The 20,900-nt window shown below is 40.9% G+C and overlaps 1 protein-coding gene across 1 annotated transcript; it reads left to right on the top strand.

Annotated features, from left to right (window-relative positions):
- The first annotated feature begins 10,735 nt into the window (after positions 1–10,735).
- LOC148554863 (uncharacterized) lies at positions 10,736–17,629 on the top strand. Its single transcript, XM_088490527.1, has 2 exons — positions 10,736–11,814; positions 17,542–17,629. Exons 1-2 carry the CDS (start codon positions 10,736–10,738, stop codon positions 17,627–17,629), a joined length of 1,167 nt encoding a protein of 388 aa, XP_088346653.1.
- The last annotated feature ends 3,271 nt before the right edge of the window (positions 17,630–20,900 follow it).

The raw sequence follows: 20,900 nt of genomic DNA on the forward strand, positions 1-20,900 counted from the left end.
CTGATATGATAGCTGAAACGACTGAACAGATAAAGAAGATTCGTAGTCGAATGCTTATAGCCCAGAGCCGCTAGAAAAGTTATGCTGATCAGAGGCGAAAGCCTTTGGAGTTTGAAGAAGGAGAACATGTCTTTCTGAAAGTTACACCAACCAATGGAGTGGGAAGAGCTATTAAGACTAAGAAACTAAATCCCCGTTATATTGGACCGTTTGAGATCCTAAAGAGAATTGGGCCAGTGGCTTATAGAATTGCCTTACCGCTGTATCTTTTGAATTTGCACGATGTGTTTCATGTATCGCAGCTTCGGAAGTATACTTCTGACGCAAGTCATGTTCTGGAACCATAACCAATCCAAGTAAGAGAAGATCTAACACTTCCAGTAATTCCAGTGAGAATTGATGATACTAATATTAAACGATTATGCGGAAAGGAAGTATCATTGGTAAAAGTAGCTTGGAGTTAAGCTGGTATTGAGGAACATACCTGGGAACTCGAATCAGATATGCAAAAAGACTACCCACATCTCTTTTCAGGTAACTAGATTTGAATTTTGAGGGCAAAATTCTTTATTAGGTGGATAGGATGTAAACCCCGGTTAAATTAGTAGATAATTAGTCAATAAATTAGTTTTTAATAAGGAGGATTAGAAATGTGAATATTATATCAAATTAGGATAGAGCTCATCGAAACGAGAATTTTGACACCAATTTAAAAAAAAAGGTCCAAAATTGGACCGAAAGGACCGAACCGGACCCGAACCGGGCTATCGGTCCAACCGGACCAACACATTAAAAGAGCCGAAAACCCCTTTCTTCTTCATTTCCCCTGCTGCATCGTGAAGAACCCCAGGGAGAAGAAAACACTCCCGAACCTCCTACGATAACTTTCCAAATCCCATAACTTCTCCGTTCGAGCTCTAATCGCCGCACCGTTTGCGGCCACGTGTTCACCGCGTCGAGCTCTACGTTTCTATCAGAACAATTTCACTAGTAACTTGTTTAATCACTTCCAGCCCTCTTTTCCCCTAATTTTTGAGTTTTTAATGAGAAGGTTGAATTTCTTTGATTTCTGATGTTTTAGGATCCAATTAGCTTGAGGAAAACGTTCACTCTTGCTTATGTGAAGCTTGGGTAAGGTGAGGATATGATAATTCTATTTTATTTTCATTGAATTTGAGCTTTGAGTATTAAATTGGATATATATGTGTTATGAATGTGTATTAGGTTGAGAATAAATAATTGGAGCTTGAAATTGTGAATACTGGAACTTGGAGGAAGCGGATTAGTTGAGTTTTGAGGGGCTGTCTTGGTTTTGAATAAATAGCTTTCGTCGTTACGTGAAAATCGGCCAAGGTATGGTTTAGGTTTCTTGCATTTAATATATAATGTTCTGTGAAAACTTAGGCTAATTGACCATAGGATAAGTTGGAATGCAGGTGTATGTTTAATGTTTAGTAATTTGTCGATGAATATATATTTGGTTGAAGTTTATTGGATAATTAGTTATTAATTTTGGATGGTAAATGTTGTTATGTTAATTTGGAGAGAATTATGGTTGAATGTTATTGTTGATGAACATGGTTGGTTTGGTGCTTGTTGATTAACTAATGATTTGGTGAATCATTGATTTGAGGTATAACTATTGTGGAGGTTGTTGTGATAATGAGGTATTTTGTGTTAAAAACCTAGGATTTGTGAACTATGATTCTTAGTTGAATTTTGGGTTGTTGGATTTGAATATTGTATGAGTATAATTGTTTATCTGAGGTAGATTTATTGTGGTGATTGTTATGACGATGAGGAAGGGTATGTTGAATTGAAAAGAAAGCAGGTTTGGACCCGAAAAGGGTGGCAAAGTCCGAGTTTTAGAGGAGATGCTGCCGAAATTTTATAAAAATTAGAGATTTTGTTTATATGATTATCTAAAAAGATTTAGATTCAAAGGTTATATGGTTTGATTTAGAGTTATTAAGAAAATGAGCATGTTTTAAGTTTGATTCATTTAAAAAAGAATGAATTATGTTTTGAATTGGAACTATTGATGGACGGAATGGGAGGTGTGATAATGAAGGATAAGGATTGAATATGATTGACGTATAATGATGAATGAGATGCGATTGAGAATGATGTGGATGTTGATGAATTATAATTGAATTATTTAAATGGCTTATGAATTTGAATAATCTGAGATACGAGATTGATAAACCACTATTTTATGGTTTATATTGTGCTTAATTGTATGGTTTTATCAATTCTTTACCCACTTATTCATATGATTGGCATGCATTTATATTTCCTTCCTAAAATTATTACATGATTGAATATTTACTTCCTAGAGACTTTTAATTACGTATTTTAATTCTCCTTCATTCTATTAGATGCCGTGATCTGTGTGTTAAGTGTTTCAGGCTTTATAGGGCATGAATGACTTGGAGATTGGAAAGGAAGCTTGCAAAAATGGAAGGAACACAAGAAATTGAGGAGATAACCAGCGAGAAGTGACGTGGACGCTTGGCTCATGCAACCGCGCGGATTGGAACTGCACAAGTGACGCGGAGGCGTGGACGACGCGCACGCGTGGCAAGGCAAAACGCCGAATGACGCGTCCGCATGAATGACGCGATCGCGTGACGTGCGCGATCTGCAGAATCTGCAGAATTCACTGGGGGCGATTTTGGGTCCTACTTTGACCCAGTTTTCGGCCCAGAAAAGCAGACTAGAGCCAAGGAACATGCAGAAACTGAAATAGGACATTCATTCCACACAATCTTAGTTTTAGATCTAGTTTTACTCCTCCTCTAGGTTTTCTCTCTACACATTCATAGTTCTTAGGATTTTATTATTATTGCTTTTCGCATTGGGATATTGAGAAGAGTTATTACCTCAGCAAGACTTTGTCATTCTAGTTTGTTTTCTTTACCTGTCTCTTACTCTTCCATGTCCTTTGTTTACTCAGAATTATTATTGGATTATTTTTAGAATTTATTAATACAAGAACTATTTTTGTTTCTAATTGATTCCTTTGATTATTATTTATCATGTCTTTCTATATTTCCTTTTCCTATGTTATGAATTCTACATTTACAATGAGCGAGTAGTTCCATAACTTGGATGGGAGTTGATTGAAAGGAAGACCTTGAGTTGGAATGCTTAAAAGAAAAATTGTAATTGGGTTTATTGTTGGATTGCTCTCTAGTCACTGACACCAATCCTTCTAAGTAAGCGGATTGGAACCTGTGAATAGAAATAGCTTTCCAACTTGTTTGACTTTCCCTTACCTAGTAAGGGATAACTAAACAGAACAACCCTCAATTATCAATTAATCTTGAGAATACTCCAATAAGAATATGGCTTCCAACTAATCTACTCCCAGCCAAGGCTTTTATTTAAAATTACATAAACTCTCCAATTTAATTTCCTGTTATTCAACTCAAACCATTTTTGAAAACATCTGATTAATAAAATAGCACATCTCTCTGCAACTCGTTGGGAGACGACCTGGGACTCATACTCCCAGTATTTTAATTTTAACTTTGTGACAACCCTTCTAAATTGATAAGCGAATTTCTGGTTGGTTAAGAACTGTACTTGCAACGCATCTCTTATAATAAATTCTTAACTCGCCAATTTCTGCCACGTCAATTTTTGGCGCCGTTGCCGGGGAGTTGCAATAGAGTGCTAAAGTTATTAATTGTAATTTATTTATTTGTATTTTATTTTATTTTGCTACTATGAGCTTCATGTTTCTTTCGTTAAATGACGCATTCACTTCTTGATCCAAGCTTGCCAGTATTCGATCCTGAGATTGAAAAAACTATTTCACGAATAAGGCAAGCTCGGCGTCGGTTAGTCCTCTCTGAGGGCGGATCTGAAACGTCACTTGAGGAAGAAACAGGCTCCCTTTCTGCTGATTCGGTTGATTTACGTGCAGGTGACATGGCAGCACCTAGGAGAATTACTATCCAGGTGGCTGGAGTCCCTGATTTTTCAATGCAACCGTTTCAAGTGCATCACCCAGCAGTGGCTACAGACTTTGAAATAAAGACTGCACTGCTAAACTTGATGCCCAAGTTTCATGGCTTGCCTGCTCAAGAGCCTATCAAGCACCTTAGAGACTTCCAAGCAGCCTGTTCTACTGTCAGGCACGATGGTGCGGATGAAACTTCTATTTTGCTGAAAGCCTTCCCATTCTCTCTTGAGAAAAAGGTGAGAGAGTGGTACTACACTCAACCCGCAGCAACTGTATCCGGCTGGGATACACTCAGAAGGGAATTTTTAGAAAAATTCTTTCTAGCTGAAGTTACTGATAAACTGAAGAAAGACATTTCCATGATTGTTCAGGATGAATCCGAGACTCTCTATGAATACTGGGAGCACTTCAACAACCTTCTGGAAGCATGCCCCCACTATATGATTGACAAGATAGTGTTGCTCGGCTACGTAACACAGGGCATGAGGCCCCAAGATAAGACTACATTGGAAAGTGCTAGCAATGGGTCTATGAAAAAGTACAAGACCACTGATGAGGCATGGCAATTGATCAGCGACTTAGCTGAATCTACAAGGAATCACAGGCAGAAACAAGGTCGGTCAAAAGCTGTTGTAGAGGTATCTTCTAGCAAGGAGACTACTGCTCTGGCTCAGAGTATAAGTGAAATGACCACCTTACTGAAGCAGATGCAGTTGAGTCAACAACAAGCGCATCAAAGCCAACAGCTAGTCCCACAGAGAGTGTGCGGAATCTGTGCTGATTACATCCATTATACTGATGAATGCCCGCAGCTCCAATAGGAAGACAACACCGTGGCAGCCACTCATAACTTCTATAACCGCACCAACTAAGGGTACAATCAAGGTGGCAGTTACAACCATGGATGGCAGGACAATTCCAACCAAGGTTGGAGGGATAATTCTAACCAGAATTGGAGGGACAACAATAATAGAGGAGGCAGAGACAATCAAGGATATCAGAGGTGGAATAATAACAACAACAGGTAGCAGAACCAGAACCAGCCTTACAGAGCACCTCACCTGAGGCAGTCCCAAGGACCACAACACAACCAGCAACAAGTTCTGCAGATCACTCAATCTAATTCCTCTCCAAGTGAAGAGGCCATTCAATCCATTGCACAAGGACAAAGGAACATGGAAAGTTCACTTAATGGCCTAGCATCCGCCATACAAGCTCTCATCTCTCAGCTGGCACCACCCAATACTTCAAACACTCAACAGGCAAACTCCAGTGGAATTCCTTCTCAACCCTTGCCCAATCCGAAGGGTGGCATCAATGCCATCACCCTAAGGTCCGGAACTACACTGCAAGAGAGGAATCAGGAGGAGCCAAACCCACCAGAACACGCCTCAGCTGAAGAGGTAGTGGAAGTAGAAGATGTTGAAGAGGAAAAGGACATACAGGACATGGCTGAAGAAGAAGAAGTTCAATCATAGGAAGAAGCACAAAAGGGCGCAGACACTGCAGAAAACACCATTCCTATTCCATTTCCACAACTTGCAAGGAAGCCCAGGAAGCAGTTGGAACCTGATCCCAAAATGGTAGAAATATTCAAAAAGGTTGAGGTAACTGTTCCCCTTTTTGATGTTATTCAGCAGGTACCTAAATACACAAAGTTTCTAAAAGATTTATATATACACAAAGACAAAATTAATGAATTAGAAACTATTCCTTTAGGTAGTTCTATATCTGCTTTAATGGGAGGTATACCTGAGAAGTGTAGTGATCCAGGTCCATGTATGGTTAATTGTATTATTGGCGGTGTGATATTTTCTGACTGCATGTGTGATTTAGGAGCATGTGTTAGTATAATGCCTTTGTCTATATATGACAATTTAAGGCTCCCTCCCTTAAAAAGGTCGGCAGCTCGTTTTGTGTTAGCAGATAAAAGCATTATTACAGTGGTTGGAGTTGCTGAAGATGTATTAATGAGCATTAAGGGACTCACCTTCCCCATTGATTTTTATATCCTGGAGATGCCCCAAAATGACTCAGAGAAGCCATCATCAATCCTACTCGGAAGACCATTCCTGAAGACCTCAAAGTTCAAATTGGATGCTTTTTCAGGAACATACTCTTTTGAAATAGATGGCCGAGTAGTAATCTTCAATCTGAATGGAGCTATGAAGCATCCTTCGGAGGATCATTCTATCCTCCGGTGTGACATCATAGATGAAACCGTGGCTGAAATTCACCAGGAAGAATTTGAAGAGAAGTACATAGGACAAGGTCCGAGTATGGGGACACTTTCTGAGGACAATAACAATGCTTTACCATTGTTACCAACTCCAGACAACCCAAAGCCTGACCATGAGCAGAAGTTAGAATTGAAACCCTCCCTCTACACCTCAAATATGCTTACCTTGAGGACAAGCAGAAGTTTCCAGTTATCATTGCAAGGGAACTCACTTCTCAACAAGAAGAGCAGCTACTTGGTGTGCTGAGGAGGCACAAGAAGGCAATTGGTTGGAGTTTGGCAGACATAGTAGGCATCAACCCTCAAGTTTGTGAGCACAGAATATTTTTAGAAGAGGGGGCAAGACCTGTCCGTCAACCCAGAGAAGACTGAACCCCACTATCTTAGAGGTTGTCAAGAAGGAAGTGACCAGACTACTGGAGGCAGATATCATCTATCCCATCTCAGACAGTGAATGGGTGAGCCCAGTACAAGTGGTGCCCAAGAAGTCTGGAGTCACTACAGTGAAGAATGAGCATGGAGAGCTCATGACAACCAGAGTACAGAACGCCTGGAGAGTCTGCATTGATTACAGGTGTCTCAACCAAGCCACTCGTAAGGATCACTATCCTCTTCCATTCATCGATCAAATGCTGGATCGCTTGTCAGGTAAATCACATTATTGCTTTCTAGATGGTTACACAGGTTATTTCCAGATTCATATAGCTCCTGAAGATCAGGAAAAGACTACTTTTACATGTCCTTTTGGGACTTATGCTTATAAGAGAATGCCCTTTGGCTTGTGCAATGCACCAGCTACTTTCCAAAGGTGCATGATGAGTCTTTTCTCTGATCTTATTGAGGACTGTATGGAGGTTTTTATGGATGACTTTTGGATAGTTTATCTAGAGTGTTAGATAGATGTGTCAGTACAAACCTTGTATTGAATTTTGAAAAATGTCACTTTATGGTTAAACAAGGGATTGTACTAGGACATGTTGTATCTAATACTGGCATTTCTGTAGATCCAGCAAAGGTGGATGCTATTTCTAGTTTACCTTACCCCTCCTCTGTGAGGGAAGTCCGTTCGTTTCTTGGCCATGCAGGTTTTTACCGGAGATTCATTAAGGACTTTAGTAAGGTAGCACTTCTCTTATCTAGACTACTGCAGAAAGATATTGAGTTCGAGTTCAGTGAGGATTGCAAACAAGCGTTTGATAAGATGAAGACTGCCCTGACTCAAGCTCCAATTGTGAGAGGATCAGACTGGAGCCAGCCATTTGAAATAATGTGCGATGCGTCCAACCATGCAGTAGGAGCAGCACTGGCTCATCGTGAAGGTAAGGATCCTTTCGTCATTGCTTACGCGTCTAAGACCTTAGACGCCGCTCAGTCTAATTACACTACTAATGAGAAAGAGCTTCTTGCTATTGTTTTTGCTCTGGATAAATTTTGAGCCTATTTACTTGGTACGAAAGTAGTAGTGTACTCAGACCACGCAGCTCTAAAGTATTTATTAGCTAAAAAGGAATCCAAACCAATGCTTATACGTTGGATACTGCTACTACAAGAATTTGATTTAGAAATAAAGGATAGGAGTGGTAACCAGAATCTAGTGGCAGACCACTTGAGTCGCCTTGAGCACATTAAGGATGACTCCACTCCTATAGCTGATAATTTCCCATTTGATAACCTGCAAGCAGTATCTGAGGTAGTCCCTTGGTATGCACCTGTAGCTAATTATCTAGTTGGTCGCACCTTTCCTCCAAACTTTACTAAGCATCAAAGAGACAAGCTGAAAAGCGAGTCTAAATATTATATATGGGATGACCCATATTTATGGAGATGTGGTGCTGACCAGGTAATTAGACGGTGTGTGCCTCAATCAGAATTCCAGTCTATCTTAGAGGCCTGCCACTCATCTGAGAGTGGAGGATATTTTGGCCCTCAAAGAACAGCTAGAAAAATCTTAGACTGTGGATTCTGGTGGCCTACTCTTTTTAGAGACACTGCTGAATTTTGTAAATCTTGTTTCCCATGCCAAAAATTTGATAATATATCCAAGAGGGATGAGATGCCTCAACAGATTATGTTTTTCTGTGAAATTTTTGATGTTTGGGGCATTGACTTCATGGGTCCATTCCCAAATTCTAATGGTTATTTTTATATATTGTTAGCTGTGGATTACGTTTCCAAATGGGTGGAAGCAATTCCTACCCACACTGATGATGCTAACGCTGTTGTTTCTTTTGTTAGAAACCATATCATTTGTCGCTTTGGATTACCACGAGCAATCGTGAGCGATCAAGGCACCCATTTCTGTAACAGGAGACTAACAGGATTAATGAAAAAGCATGGGATAATTCATAAAGTTGCAATCGCCTACCATCCTCATACTAATGGGCAAGCCGAAGTGTCAAACAGAGAGATAAAGCGCATCTTGCAAAAGATAGTCAAACCTCATAGGAGAGACTGGAGCATCAGGCTACAAGATGCACTTTGGGCATACAGAACAGCATACAAGACACCCATTGGGATGAGTCCTTTTCGCTTAGTTTATGAAAAAGCCTGCCATCTCCCAGTTGAAGTAGAGCACAAAGCCTTTTGGGCAGTAAAGGAATGCAATATGGGATTTGAAACAGCCGGAGCTGAGAGGAAGTTGCAACTGCAAGAATTAGAAAGCCTTCGCCTGGAAGCTTATGAGAACTCAAGGCTGTACAAGGAGAATATGAAGGCTGTACATGATCAGCACATCAAGAGGAGAGAGTTCCAACCTGGGGACTTAGTCCTCCTTTACAAATCTCGACTGAGGCTCATGCCAGGCAAGTTGAGATCAAGATGGGAAGGTCCATACAGAGTAGAGAAGGCCGAGCAATACGGAGTTTTTTACCTAAGTCATCCTTCAAGCTTTGAACTCATCAAAGTTAATGGACATCGTTTAAAGCTGTACCATGGCATGAAGTTGAAGGAAAACAAAGAGCTCGAGATCTTCCTCTTGGAGGACCCACACATAGCCGAAGACTGAGCTAGTGGAGCGTCCAACTTACGGACGTTAAAGCAAAGTGCTAGGTGGGAGACAACCCACCATGGTATGATCGTTCTTTTCTTTATTCGTAGTTTTCTTTTTTCATAACTCTTCTCCTTATTCGCACATATAGCTTGCATCTGCATTTGCATATTTTTATATTTAAAAAAAAAATTTCACGCGACGCGACTGCATCAATGATGCGTCCGCGTCGCAGGTGGCTCAGAAAGAATAAGAAAGCGAACAGAAAGTCACGCAGAAGCGTGGCTGGAGGCGTGCCTTTGGCAGAAATCACCCCACGCGACCGCGTCACTGACGCGTCCGCATCATGTGCGAACACTGGCCTCCCACGAGACCGCGTCACCCACGCGGCTGCGTGACATGAAAATCGACGTAAAAAGGGTGCATACCCGAAAGTTATGCTGGAGTGGTGCTGGACTAGCGCTAGACGCACAGCCTTACCACGCGGACGCATGGCTCACGCATCCGCGTCATATTCCAATATTGGCCACTCACGCGATCGCGTCGACCACGCGACCGTGTCACCCAAAATTTGGCAAAATAAGATTTTGAACAGAGAGTTGTGCGAGCGCGAGGCTGCCTTCGCGCCAGTAGCACAAAACATGTCACGCGACCGCGTGACCGACGCGACCACGTCAATCCGAATAAGCACAAGTCGTGCGACCGCGTCACCCACGCGTCCGCGTCGCCTGCGCCGCACAGCTTAACCTAATGTGCCAAAATATCTTATCTTTCTCCCTTCAAATCCTACTTTTTCTTTTCCTTCCTTATTTCCTCCTTCTTCCTTCTTCCTTCTTCCTTCTTTCTCACTTTCTACTTTCTCACCACCATTTACAAGGTTTTTCTTTTCCCTTCTCTTCTTACTTTTCTATTCTTCTTCTTAATTTTTCTTCTTTTCTTTTCTTTTTACTTTCATTATCCATATTTTCTTTTTCTTTTTCTTTCCTTTTCTTTTCATTGGTGTTAGAAATTTAATTGAGTCATTATTTCTCATTATATGCTTGTGGATTGTTGTAAAATTATTTGGCAATTATATATTACTTTTTAAAGGGTTGCTTGCATGTTCAAATTATTATTTTCAATAGTTTATTCATCATGCATGCTACATGTTTGTGAAAAAACTCATAATGCATTATGCATTTTCTACATTATTCTATTCTACTATTCAATGCTTGCTTTTCATAAATTTCCTTTACTATTTTATTAATTTAATTTAATTGTCAATACAAACATGATGGTTAGTTTGTTACGAGTGATAACATATTTAACATATTAAATGCTTGATCTATGCTACTCATACCTTTGCCTGCATGCCAATAAACACCTTGCATTTAATTGTCATCACATGCACTTGCTGTATTTCCATTGGTAAACTTTTCACATGTAGTCATGACCATGTGTTAACGACATCCTCTTTACCGTGCATTGATTATCACTTACACCATCCTCTTCCTTGCTCTGTCCCTTTGAATTCATATTACTTCCTTTTTTCCTTTTCAGGATGGCCACCAAGAAAGGAAAAGAGAAAGCTACTCCCAAATCAACAGCAAGGAGAGGAACAAAAAGAGCACTAGTGACAGAACCCTCTTCAACTGCAGTCAAGCCCTCAACAAAAAGAATTAAGAGGATTATAAAGTTTGATGAAAAAGAGAAAGCCTTCCCAGCAAAGGACACTGCACGATTTACCAATCGCTACTGTGAGCAGATGTTCCCCATCCTGGCAGAAAGGAGTTACAACAACGAATACCTTCTTATCCTCCCGCCCAATATTACTACCTTTGTTGAGCCGCAAATTGCACGAAGACAATGGGGTTTCCTCCAGAGACAGCCAAGGCAGGTTAATCTTTCTTGGGTTGTTGAGTTCTACTCTAATTTCCACCTGCCAACCCTGCAGTCTGTCTATGTACGTCAGAAGCAAGTCCCCATTACAGAAGAGGCCATTCAACAAGATCTAGATCTTCCCCCTGCTCCAGAAGGATTGGACGCCTTTCAAGAAGCCTCACTCAAGCGCCAGATGTACCAATTTGACTGGGACGCTGTTCTCAGAGTTATCGCACTACCTGGCAGCAGATGGATCTACGGATACCACCGTTCCCGTCCTAAGGGAATATCGGCTTCAGCACTTACCTTGGAGGCTCGCGTATGGGCACAGATCATGTCCCATTACATCTTTCCGAGCACTCACGAATCCTCCTTCACTGCAGACATGGCCGTTCTACTATGGTGCATCCTTACAAACCAGCCTCTGAACTTACCAAGACACATCCGGAATGCCATGGGACATGTACAGATTGCGGGCAACTTACCTTTTCCCGCCTTGGTCTCAGATCTCGTCTCAGCAGCCAGGGTCTCCTACAGAGCTGGGGACACCAAAGCCATGCTTCCACGGGATGATCAGTACGTCCCTAACGGGAAATATATTAGACTTCCAGCAGCCCCTACTAGCCAGCCTCCTGAACCGGCTGAAGAGCTCCCTCCTTCCGCACCACAAGCACCTACAACAACCCAACTGCTCCATCAGATACTTGAAAAGTTGGATCGGCAGGAACAGAAAGCTAAGCTAAGAGAGCACCGTAACAAGCACCGATTCACATACCTTAAGGAGCTGATTATGGGAAAATTCAAGAACTCAGACACCCCGGACTCCACTTCCTTTACCAGCACATGGAGCCATGATGGTCCCGACTGTGGAGATACTGCTACCAGCCCACGCCTGTTCCTGACAGATGGCACCGAGGACGGTGCAAAGCCTTAAGTGTGGGAAGGTCGGTCAGTACCTGACTTCCGGAGGTAATTTCTCTTTCCTAACACCAATAAAATAGGATATTTAGTTAGTTTTTCTTTTGTAGAATAGGATAAATTACATAGTAATAGATTAGTTGCATGCATGTTCTACTTGATTGAAAAGACAATAAGTTTCTTCTAAGACCCTGACCCTATTTTGAGAATAAAATTTCACTAATTTTTATCAAAACTTGTATGTTAAATTTGCTTGAAGTTGTATATAGAACATGGTTTTTGAGCTAAAGAACACACAACCTGTGAGATTTTGAGCTTATTTACATGGTTACATTATTTAACCATAATTATTTTATTCTTGTGTGTTTACTTCTCTATGATTGTAATCTACATTTTGTTTCATCCTATATGTCCAATGTTTAATATATTTATATGTTTGCATATGATTGAGGCCATTACTTGTTTAAGCTCACTTATCCAAATCAAGCCTACCCTTTCAATTACCTTTGTTAGCCACTTTCAATTGAGCCTTTGGTTAGCTTAAGATAGAATTGTGTGTGTTAATTAAGTATGGAAAATTGTGGGAACAAAAGATAATAAGGCAATGTGTCATGATAATATAATGGAAATTTGGGTACCTACTCATGTGAAATATAAGAATAAAAAAAATCTATGTGCATTGATAAGCTATGTTTATTTCCATATTTATATTCAAAAAAAAAATAAAAAATATAAAATAAAATTAAATTAAATTAAAATAAAATTTTCAATAAATGAATAAGGGGACAAAATTACCCCAATGTTAAGTTAAGAATTCAAGGATCAATGCATGTATGATAAAGTTAAAATAAAAAGTTGATACATGAGTATGGAATGTGAAAGAGAAATTTTGGGTAGCTAGGTATGAAATTTGAGTTATATAGAATGTACATATGTATGGGTTAAAGCTTAGGTTAATTAAAGATTCAATTTACAAGCTTACTTAACCATATATGTATCCTTACCCTTACCTTGGCCCCATTACAACCTTGAAAAGACCTTATGATGTTTGCATAGGTATATTAAATGTTGTTGATTGGTTAGGAGAAGAACAAAAATTAGAAAGTATGATTAGAGAAGGATAGAGTGATTGCCCTATACACTAGAGAGATTAGAGTATACATACATCATCAGTGAGGGTTCAATGCTTAAATTCTATGTTCCCTGCTTTCAGGAGCTACCTTCTTGCATTTTTATCTGTTCTTACTGTATAAGAATTGAATTAGTGGAGTTTGATTTGTGATTGTCTTGAAGAACCTATTTACTTTTGACCAAGTGGACAAGAATCATATAGTTGCATTCATATATATAGGTTGCATTGCATTACATGAGTTTTACATGTTCCTACTCATTTGTTTTATCTCCTTCAACTAAGCATGAGGACATGCTAATGTTTAAGTGTGGGGAGGTTGATAAACCACTATTTTATGGTTTATATTGTGCTTAATTGTATGGTTTTATCAATTCTTTACCCACTTATTCATATGATTGGCATGCATTTATATTTCCTTCCTAAAATTATTACATGATTGAATATTTACTTCCTAGAGACTTTTAATTACGTATTTTAATTCTCCTTCATTCCATTAGATGTCGTGATCTGTGTGTTAAGTGTTTCAGGCTTTATAGGGCATGAATGACTTGGAGATTGGAAAGGAAGCTTGCAAAAATAGAAGGAACACAAGAAATTGAGGAGATGACCAGCGAGAAGTGACGCGGACGCATGGCTCACGCGACCGCGCGACATAAAGGAAATCGCAGTGACGCGGACGCATGGCTCACGCGACCGCGCGGATAGGAACTGCACAAGTGACGCGGAGGCGTGGACGACGCGCACGCGTGGAAAGGCAAAACGCTGAATGACGCGTCCGCATGAATGACATGATCGCGTGACATGCGCGATCTGCAGAATCTGCAGAATTCGCTGGGGGCGATTTTGGGCCCTACTTTGACCCAGTTTTCGGCCCAGAAAAGCAGACTAGAGCCAAGGAACATGCAGAAACCGAAAGAGGACATTCATTCCACACAATCTTAGTTTTAGATCTAGTTTTACTCCTCCTCTAGGTTTTCTCTCTACACATTCATAGTTCTTAGGATTTTATTATTATTGCTTTTCGCATTGGGATATTGAGAAGAGTTATTACCTCAGCAAGACTTTGTCATTCTAGTTTGTTTTCTTTACCTGTCTCTTACTCTTCCATGTCCTTTGTTTACTCAGAATTATTATTGGATTATTTTTAGAATTTATTAATACAAGAACTATTTTTATTTCTAATTGATTCCTTTGATTATTATTTATCATGTCTTTCTATATTTCCTTTTCCTATGTTATGAATTCTACATTTACAATGAGCGAGTAGTTCCATAACTTGGATGGGAGTTGATTGAAAGGAAGATCTTGAGTTGGAATGCTTAAAAGAAAAATTGTAATTGGGTTTATTGTTGGATTGCTCTCTAGTCACTGACACCAATCCTTCCAAGTAAGCGAATTGGGACTTGTGAATAGAAATAGCTTTCCAACTTGTTTGACTTTTCCTTACCTAGTAAGGGATAACTAAACAGAACAACCCTCAATTACCAATTAATCTTGAGAATACTCCAACAAGAATAGGGCTTCCAACTAATCTACTCCCAGCCAAGGCTTTTATTTAAAATTACATAAACTCTCCAATTTAATTTCCTGTTATTCAACTCAAACCATTTTTGAAAACATCTGATTAATAAAATAGCACATCTCTCTGCAACTCGTTGGGAGACGACCTGGGACTCATACTCCCAGTATTTTAATTTTAACTTTGTGACAACCCTTCTAAATTGATAAGTGGATTTCTGGTTTGTTAAGAACTTTACTTGCAACGCATCTCTTATAATAAATTCTTAACTCCCCAATTTCCGCCACATCAGAGATTCCCTGGATAAAGTGCCGTGGCTTGCCACCATGTGTACCAGGTTGAAAACTCGATACTCTGTTGACCCTACGACGTAAGTGTGACCGGGCACTATATAAATTCCCGGAAATGTTACCCCCATTGAGCAATATTGATTACTTAAAAAAAAGCTATGCATAGACTCTTGGGGATGCACGTCGGAGGACCGTCTAAGGACAATTCAGACTTGTCGGGTTGGCTGGATAACCGACAGATGAGCCTCATCAGCCATAGGACAGGCATGCATCATATGCATATTACTTGAATTACTTGCTTGTGCTTTAATTGGGTGTGCCTATCTGTATTTGCCATGCTAAATGTGTATTTGTTACCTGCAGTAGTTGTAACCTTCTTGTGTTTGCCTTATCTGTCTATTTGTCTGTGAAAATGCATGAAGGAGTTGGAGGTATGGAAGAATGGCAGTATGGATTTAGATTTAAGGTTAAGTTGAGTTAGGATTAAATATTTTTAGAGAACCACCTTTTATGGCTTCTATTTAATACTTTAAGCTCTATAATCTGAGTGTCGGCGTTCTAGGATTGCCTCTGGCATTCCCAGGACCTTATATATTATGTGTGTGGCACCTTTACCATACTGAGAACCTCCGGTTCTCATTCCATACTATGTTGTTATTTTTCAGATGCAGGTCGAGAGGCATCTCGTTAGGCATCTGGACTCTTGAAGCAGAGTGGTTACAGGGTTATTTTGTCATGCTATGATGTATATATATGTACTTAGTTTTCTCTCTGCATAACTTGTTCTTTTGATCCTCCTAGAGGTTTATGGAGAGGCAGGATTGTGTATATGTACTTTTGGGTTTTGGATATGTATGTATATATATGTAAATATTCTCCGGCCAGTCTTGACTTCGCAGGCTGAGTTAGGAGCTTGTTATTTTGTATCTTTGGCACTCTATTCCCACTTCTGTTATCTTATGTTTAATAGTTATGGTTTTCTTAGCACGCAAGTTAACTCGTTCCTTGAGCGTTGCTCTTTTATTTCGCGATTTTTGTTTCCTCTATTCTTCAAGGCTCCTAGCATATTATAATTCTTCTGCTATTATATGTACTCATTTTATTTTAGAGGTCGTAATACCACACCACCTCTGTTTTACGACTTAAGCGTAAAGTTTAGTGTGGTAGGGTATTACAAATAACCCTTGCCCTTGCCTCTTAACCTCGTCACCCTGATCTTGGGACATCTTACGATGTCGTTGAGCGACCGGTTTATACGAGGGATCGATGGCAAGTTGATGGGACATGAACGCGGGGTCAATCCCGGGCATGTCGGATGGTTCCCTGGCAAATAGATATGTTACCTTTCAAGAGATCTTGAAGTTCCGACTTCAGCGGGTAAAGTAAGTCTTTGTTGATGAATGTATATTTCTCCGCCTCCAATCCAATTTGGATCTTTCCAGATTATCGTCAGTCTGCAGCCTCGGCTTCTCCTGAACTCGAGAGTCCAAATCCAGTAAGAATACCCCTGTGGACTTCTGGGCCTTATCTCTTAGGCCCAGACTTGCTGTATTGCACTTGATAGCAAATATTCGATCTCCTTGAATTGTGGCTACCCATCCTTCTGCCGTCATATACTTCATGATGGAAAACTTGGTTAAAACGAAAGCGCAAAGGTCATTCAGCATTTTTCGTCCAAGGATAACATTATGGGCCGTTGAATCCTTCAAACTACAAACTCTTCTTGTACCACCCAAGCTTCCGATCCTTCTCCCACCGTGAAGAGGAAGTTGATAGCTCCGTCAGGTTTGATATAATAATCTCCCAATCCCATCACTCCAGGTAGGTGTGGCTTGAGATGGTGATCCTTGAGCCCTAGGGCATTAAATGCATTCCTAAATAGTAAATTGGAATCTGCTCTAATATATATCAATATTCTTTTTGCGATTCCATTTCATAACCTAGTTGTGATCACCAAAGGCTCATCATCCTCCATCGTGGTATATTGGTAATCTTCTGCATTGAATTGAATGGTTGGGAAGCTCTGTATCTTGAAAACGTTGGAACTACTTGTGGACTTGACATCTTTCTTAATTGCGTTTTTAGTTTTTTACAACTCATTCTTTCGTACCACCACATTCACAAACACTTGTGCAGTGACTTCCTGACTTTTTGTAGTTTTAGAATTTTGAGGATTCCTCGCCTCCTGATATTCATAATCATTTTGTCATTGGGGTGGCTTAACATGCTAGACAATCTCTGGAAGCTTTCCATCCTGGATAGCCTACTCTAAGGCATCCTTCATATCTACATAATCTTCTATCCTATGACCATAGGACTTATGGTCATCACAATATTGAGATTTATTTAAAGATGCCCTTGGTCAAATTTGCCTAGCTTTGGGTAGATGCCACGATGTGACACTTGTTGGTAAACCTCCGCTAGTGATGCCACGAGCGGTATGTATGAAGAAAATTTTCCCATTCTAGGAACCATTGTCTTTAGAGTACTTTATCCCGAGGTCCCGGCCTTATTAGGTGAGGGAGCTGAGTTTTTTCACTTTGTCAAAACTACACTTGAGATGTCTTCGTCCTTCATATATTCTAGAGCAATCTAATGGATTTTCTCCATAAACTTCACATCTTTAGATGTGAGGTGCCTACAGAAGTCTCCTTCGAGCAAACCGGCGATAAGGCAAAGACATATGACCTTTGGTGTTCTGGTGTTCACTTCTAAGAGTGCTTTGTTGAACCTGTCAAGATAATCTCTTATGCTTTTCCCAACCCTTTGTTCTACTCCGAGTAGTGAAATTGGTGTTTAGCCTGAGTACGCCTAGTGGTAAAGTGAGCAAGAAACTTGACCTTGATGCCATGAAATGAGGAGATGGAGCCAGAGGACAATGTGTTGAACCACACCCTTGCCGGCCCAGAAAGAGTTATTGGGAATGCTTTATATCTTATAGCATCTCCTACTCCCTTTAGGTTTATTCATGCTTCAAAAGCATCTATATGTTCCTGAGAGTCTGACTTTTCTTCATATTTCAAATCGGTTGGTTTATCAAAGTATTTGAATAATCGGACCTGTAGAACATGTGAGGCAAAGGGAGTTTGTCCCATGATTACATGCTCCCTAGAATCCATATAATGCATAGGGCTTGGACTTCTGTCCAAAGTCCGTTTCCTTCTGGACTGAGTTGATTGGGATTGGGAGTTGGACCTTCTTCATCTTTTGTGGTCATCATATGGATCTTGATGTCGAGAGGATTTCCTCCGTTTTAGCCGACCCCATCTTCACGTCGGTGATCTCGGGACCTTTCTGGACTCACCCTTTCTCTACCTCGGGAACGCTCCTTTACCGTACGATTGCGGGATCGGGTTCTGTGGGACTCTAAGAATTCTTTTAATCTTCTCTCTAGCTCTTTGTTCATGCCCGGATCCGAGCTGTGTGACCCGGGCTGATTGACGACAAGTCGACCGACCTGTTCAGACCAGGATTATCTGACCTCTTTATAAAAGAGGTCGACCAAATCACTACAGAGGCCCAAAAAGACCCAGACAAAGGAACACGGCCCAAATCTAAAGGCAGCCAAAGCCTAGAAAGATAAGGACGGTTCTCCTAAAGATAAAGATGACTTCACTTAAAGATAAGATAAGATAACTATCTTATCTCCAGAAAAGATCACTCTACAACATTATAAATACACTGGAGCACCCAGGTATAACTCATACTCTGATTCTACTAAAAACCTGCTTAAAGCCCATGCTAACTTAAGTATCGGAGTCTCTTGCAGGTACCACCACCCTCTGGTGATGAAGGATCAGCAGCATCTCCAGCTCCTCCAGTTCCACCAGGTCGGACACGATAGCTCCGGCCACCACAGCAGATCTCATCCGTGATCGACCAACAGTTTCAGGTAACCCTCAGAACATTGGCACCATTTTCGGGGACTTGGAAGTCATCCCATCACCATGGCAGATAACCTTGACAACGACCATGACTCCGAATTGGAGGAGAGAACTCCGCATAAAAATGCGGACACCACACCTAAGGATACCTCTCAACCCAACAAAAATAAAAATTTTCCAAACACAGAAATCATGGAGGCCCTACGAGCTCAACAAGATCGCCTCAAACAACTCGAAAAAGAGGTCGAACATCAACGAGAAGCTGAAAGAAACCTTCAGAGAGAAACCAGGCGACGCCGAGAATCGGAGGATAAACTCTTGAAACTCGAAGCCGATCTCAAAACCAAGACTACACAATCCAGTCATGAAGATCACCCCCGCAAAGATCAAGACCCATTCACTAAAGAGATTATGAAAGCCAAAGTCTCAAAGGACTTCAAAGCTCCTGGCATAACCCCATACGACGGCACATCAGATCCGAGCCATCATCTCAGCAATTTCAGAAGCAGAATGTATCTCACCGACGCATCAGACGCTATTCGATGCAAAGCCTTCCCAATAATCCTAACCAAGACAGCAATTAAATGGTTCGACAGTCTGCCCCCGAGATTCATCGCAAGTTTCGATGACCTAGCCAAAAAATTTTTTGCCAGATTCTCCATACAGAAAGACAAAACCAAGCACGCCCCAAGCCTATTAGGGATCAAGCAAAGAGATCGGGAGAGTCTTCGCAACTATATGGAAAGATTCAACAAAGCATGTTTGGATATACAAAGTCTGCCAACAGAAGCAGCCATTATAAGCCTCATCAATGGCCTACGAGAGGGACCTTTTAGTCACTCCATATGAAAAAGATATCCCACATCTCTAAATAAAGTGCAGGAACGAGATGAGAACTACATCAACATGGAGGAAAACTCTCGAATAGGAGAGACCTCAAAATCCGGATTCTCCTACTCATCTCGGGATAAGGATAAAGAGTCCAAGAAGAAAGAAGACCAACACGGAGAGAAGATTAAGAAATACCACAACTACACCCCCCCCCTTCGGGTGTCTCTTGTGGAAGTTTATCGAGAATTATGCCACACTGAGAAGGTTCCACCACCTCGACCAATTAAAAGCAAAAAAGGAGGCAGAAATCGGACAGAATATTATGAATACCATCGAATTTATGGACATCCCACCAACGAGTGCTTCAACTTGAGGAATGTCATAGAAAAATTGGTGAGAGAGGGGAGACTAGATCGGTACTTAGCCAGCAAAACAGATGAGCCCAGAAAAAGAAGAAGAGACGAAGAAGTCGGCCGAACTGAGCGGCCACTTCGTACCCCAGAGAGACATGTCCACATGATATATGGAGGATTTGCAGGATGAGGGATCTCTAAATTATCTCGAAAAAGATACCTGAAAGAAGTATATCACATCGAGGGAGGAGAAGAGGCACCCAACCTGCCTACTATTACTTTCACTAAAGAGGACGCGACTGGTATCATCTCGGGACACGACGATCCCATGGTCATCACTATCATATTGGCCAACGCTAACCTCCACCACACACTAGTGGACCAAGGAAACTCGGCTGATATCTTGTTTAAAACCGCCTTCGACAAACTCGGCCTAGAGGAAAAAGAGCTCAGAGCATATCCGAACAACTTATTTGGACTAGGAGACACTCCAATCCAACCACTTGGATACATCTCACTACACACAACCTTTGGAAAAGGAAACCGGTCAAGGACACTCAACATAGATTATATTGTAGTCGACATAAGCTCAGCCTACAACGCCCTAATAGGTCGGGCAACATTAAATCAGCTCATAGCAGTAGTCTCAACTCCACATCTATGCATGAAATTTCCAACCCCAGAAGGGATTGGTACGATAAAAGGAGATCAGAAAATAGCACGACGCTGTTACAATGAAAGTCTGAACCTCAGAGGCAAATGGGAAGAAATCCACACCATTGAACTCGGGGGAGTTCGAGGTCAGGAAGAACTTCGCCCACAACCTGAGGGCAAAGTCGAAGAAGTCCAGATCGGAGACACCCTGGACAGAACAACAAATATTGGGGCAACCCTAAAGGAAGAGGTAAAAAGGCCCTT

This window comes from Arachis ipaensis, chromosome B6, assembly GCF_059453495.1.
Source record: "Arachis ipaensis isolate K30076 ecotype BB chromosome B6, ASM5945349v1, whole genome shotgun sequence".
Taxonomy (NCBI): domain Eukaryota; kingdom Viridiplantae; phylum Streptophyta; class Magnoliopsida; order Fabales; family Fabaceae; genus Arachis; species Arachis ipaensis.

Excerpts from the sequence above, each read along its gene's own strand:
- LOC148554863 (XM_088490527.1), top strand. The coding sequence starts at position 10,736 with ATGGCCACCAAGAAAGGAAAAGAGAAAGCTACTCCCAAATCAACAGCA. Across the intron at positions 11,815-17,541 it reads CTAAGAGAGCACCGTAACAA|ATGTGAGGTGCCTACAGAAG; the intron begins GCACCGATTCAC and ends TCACATCTTTAG.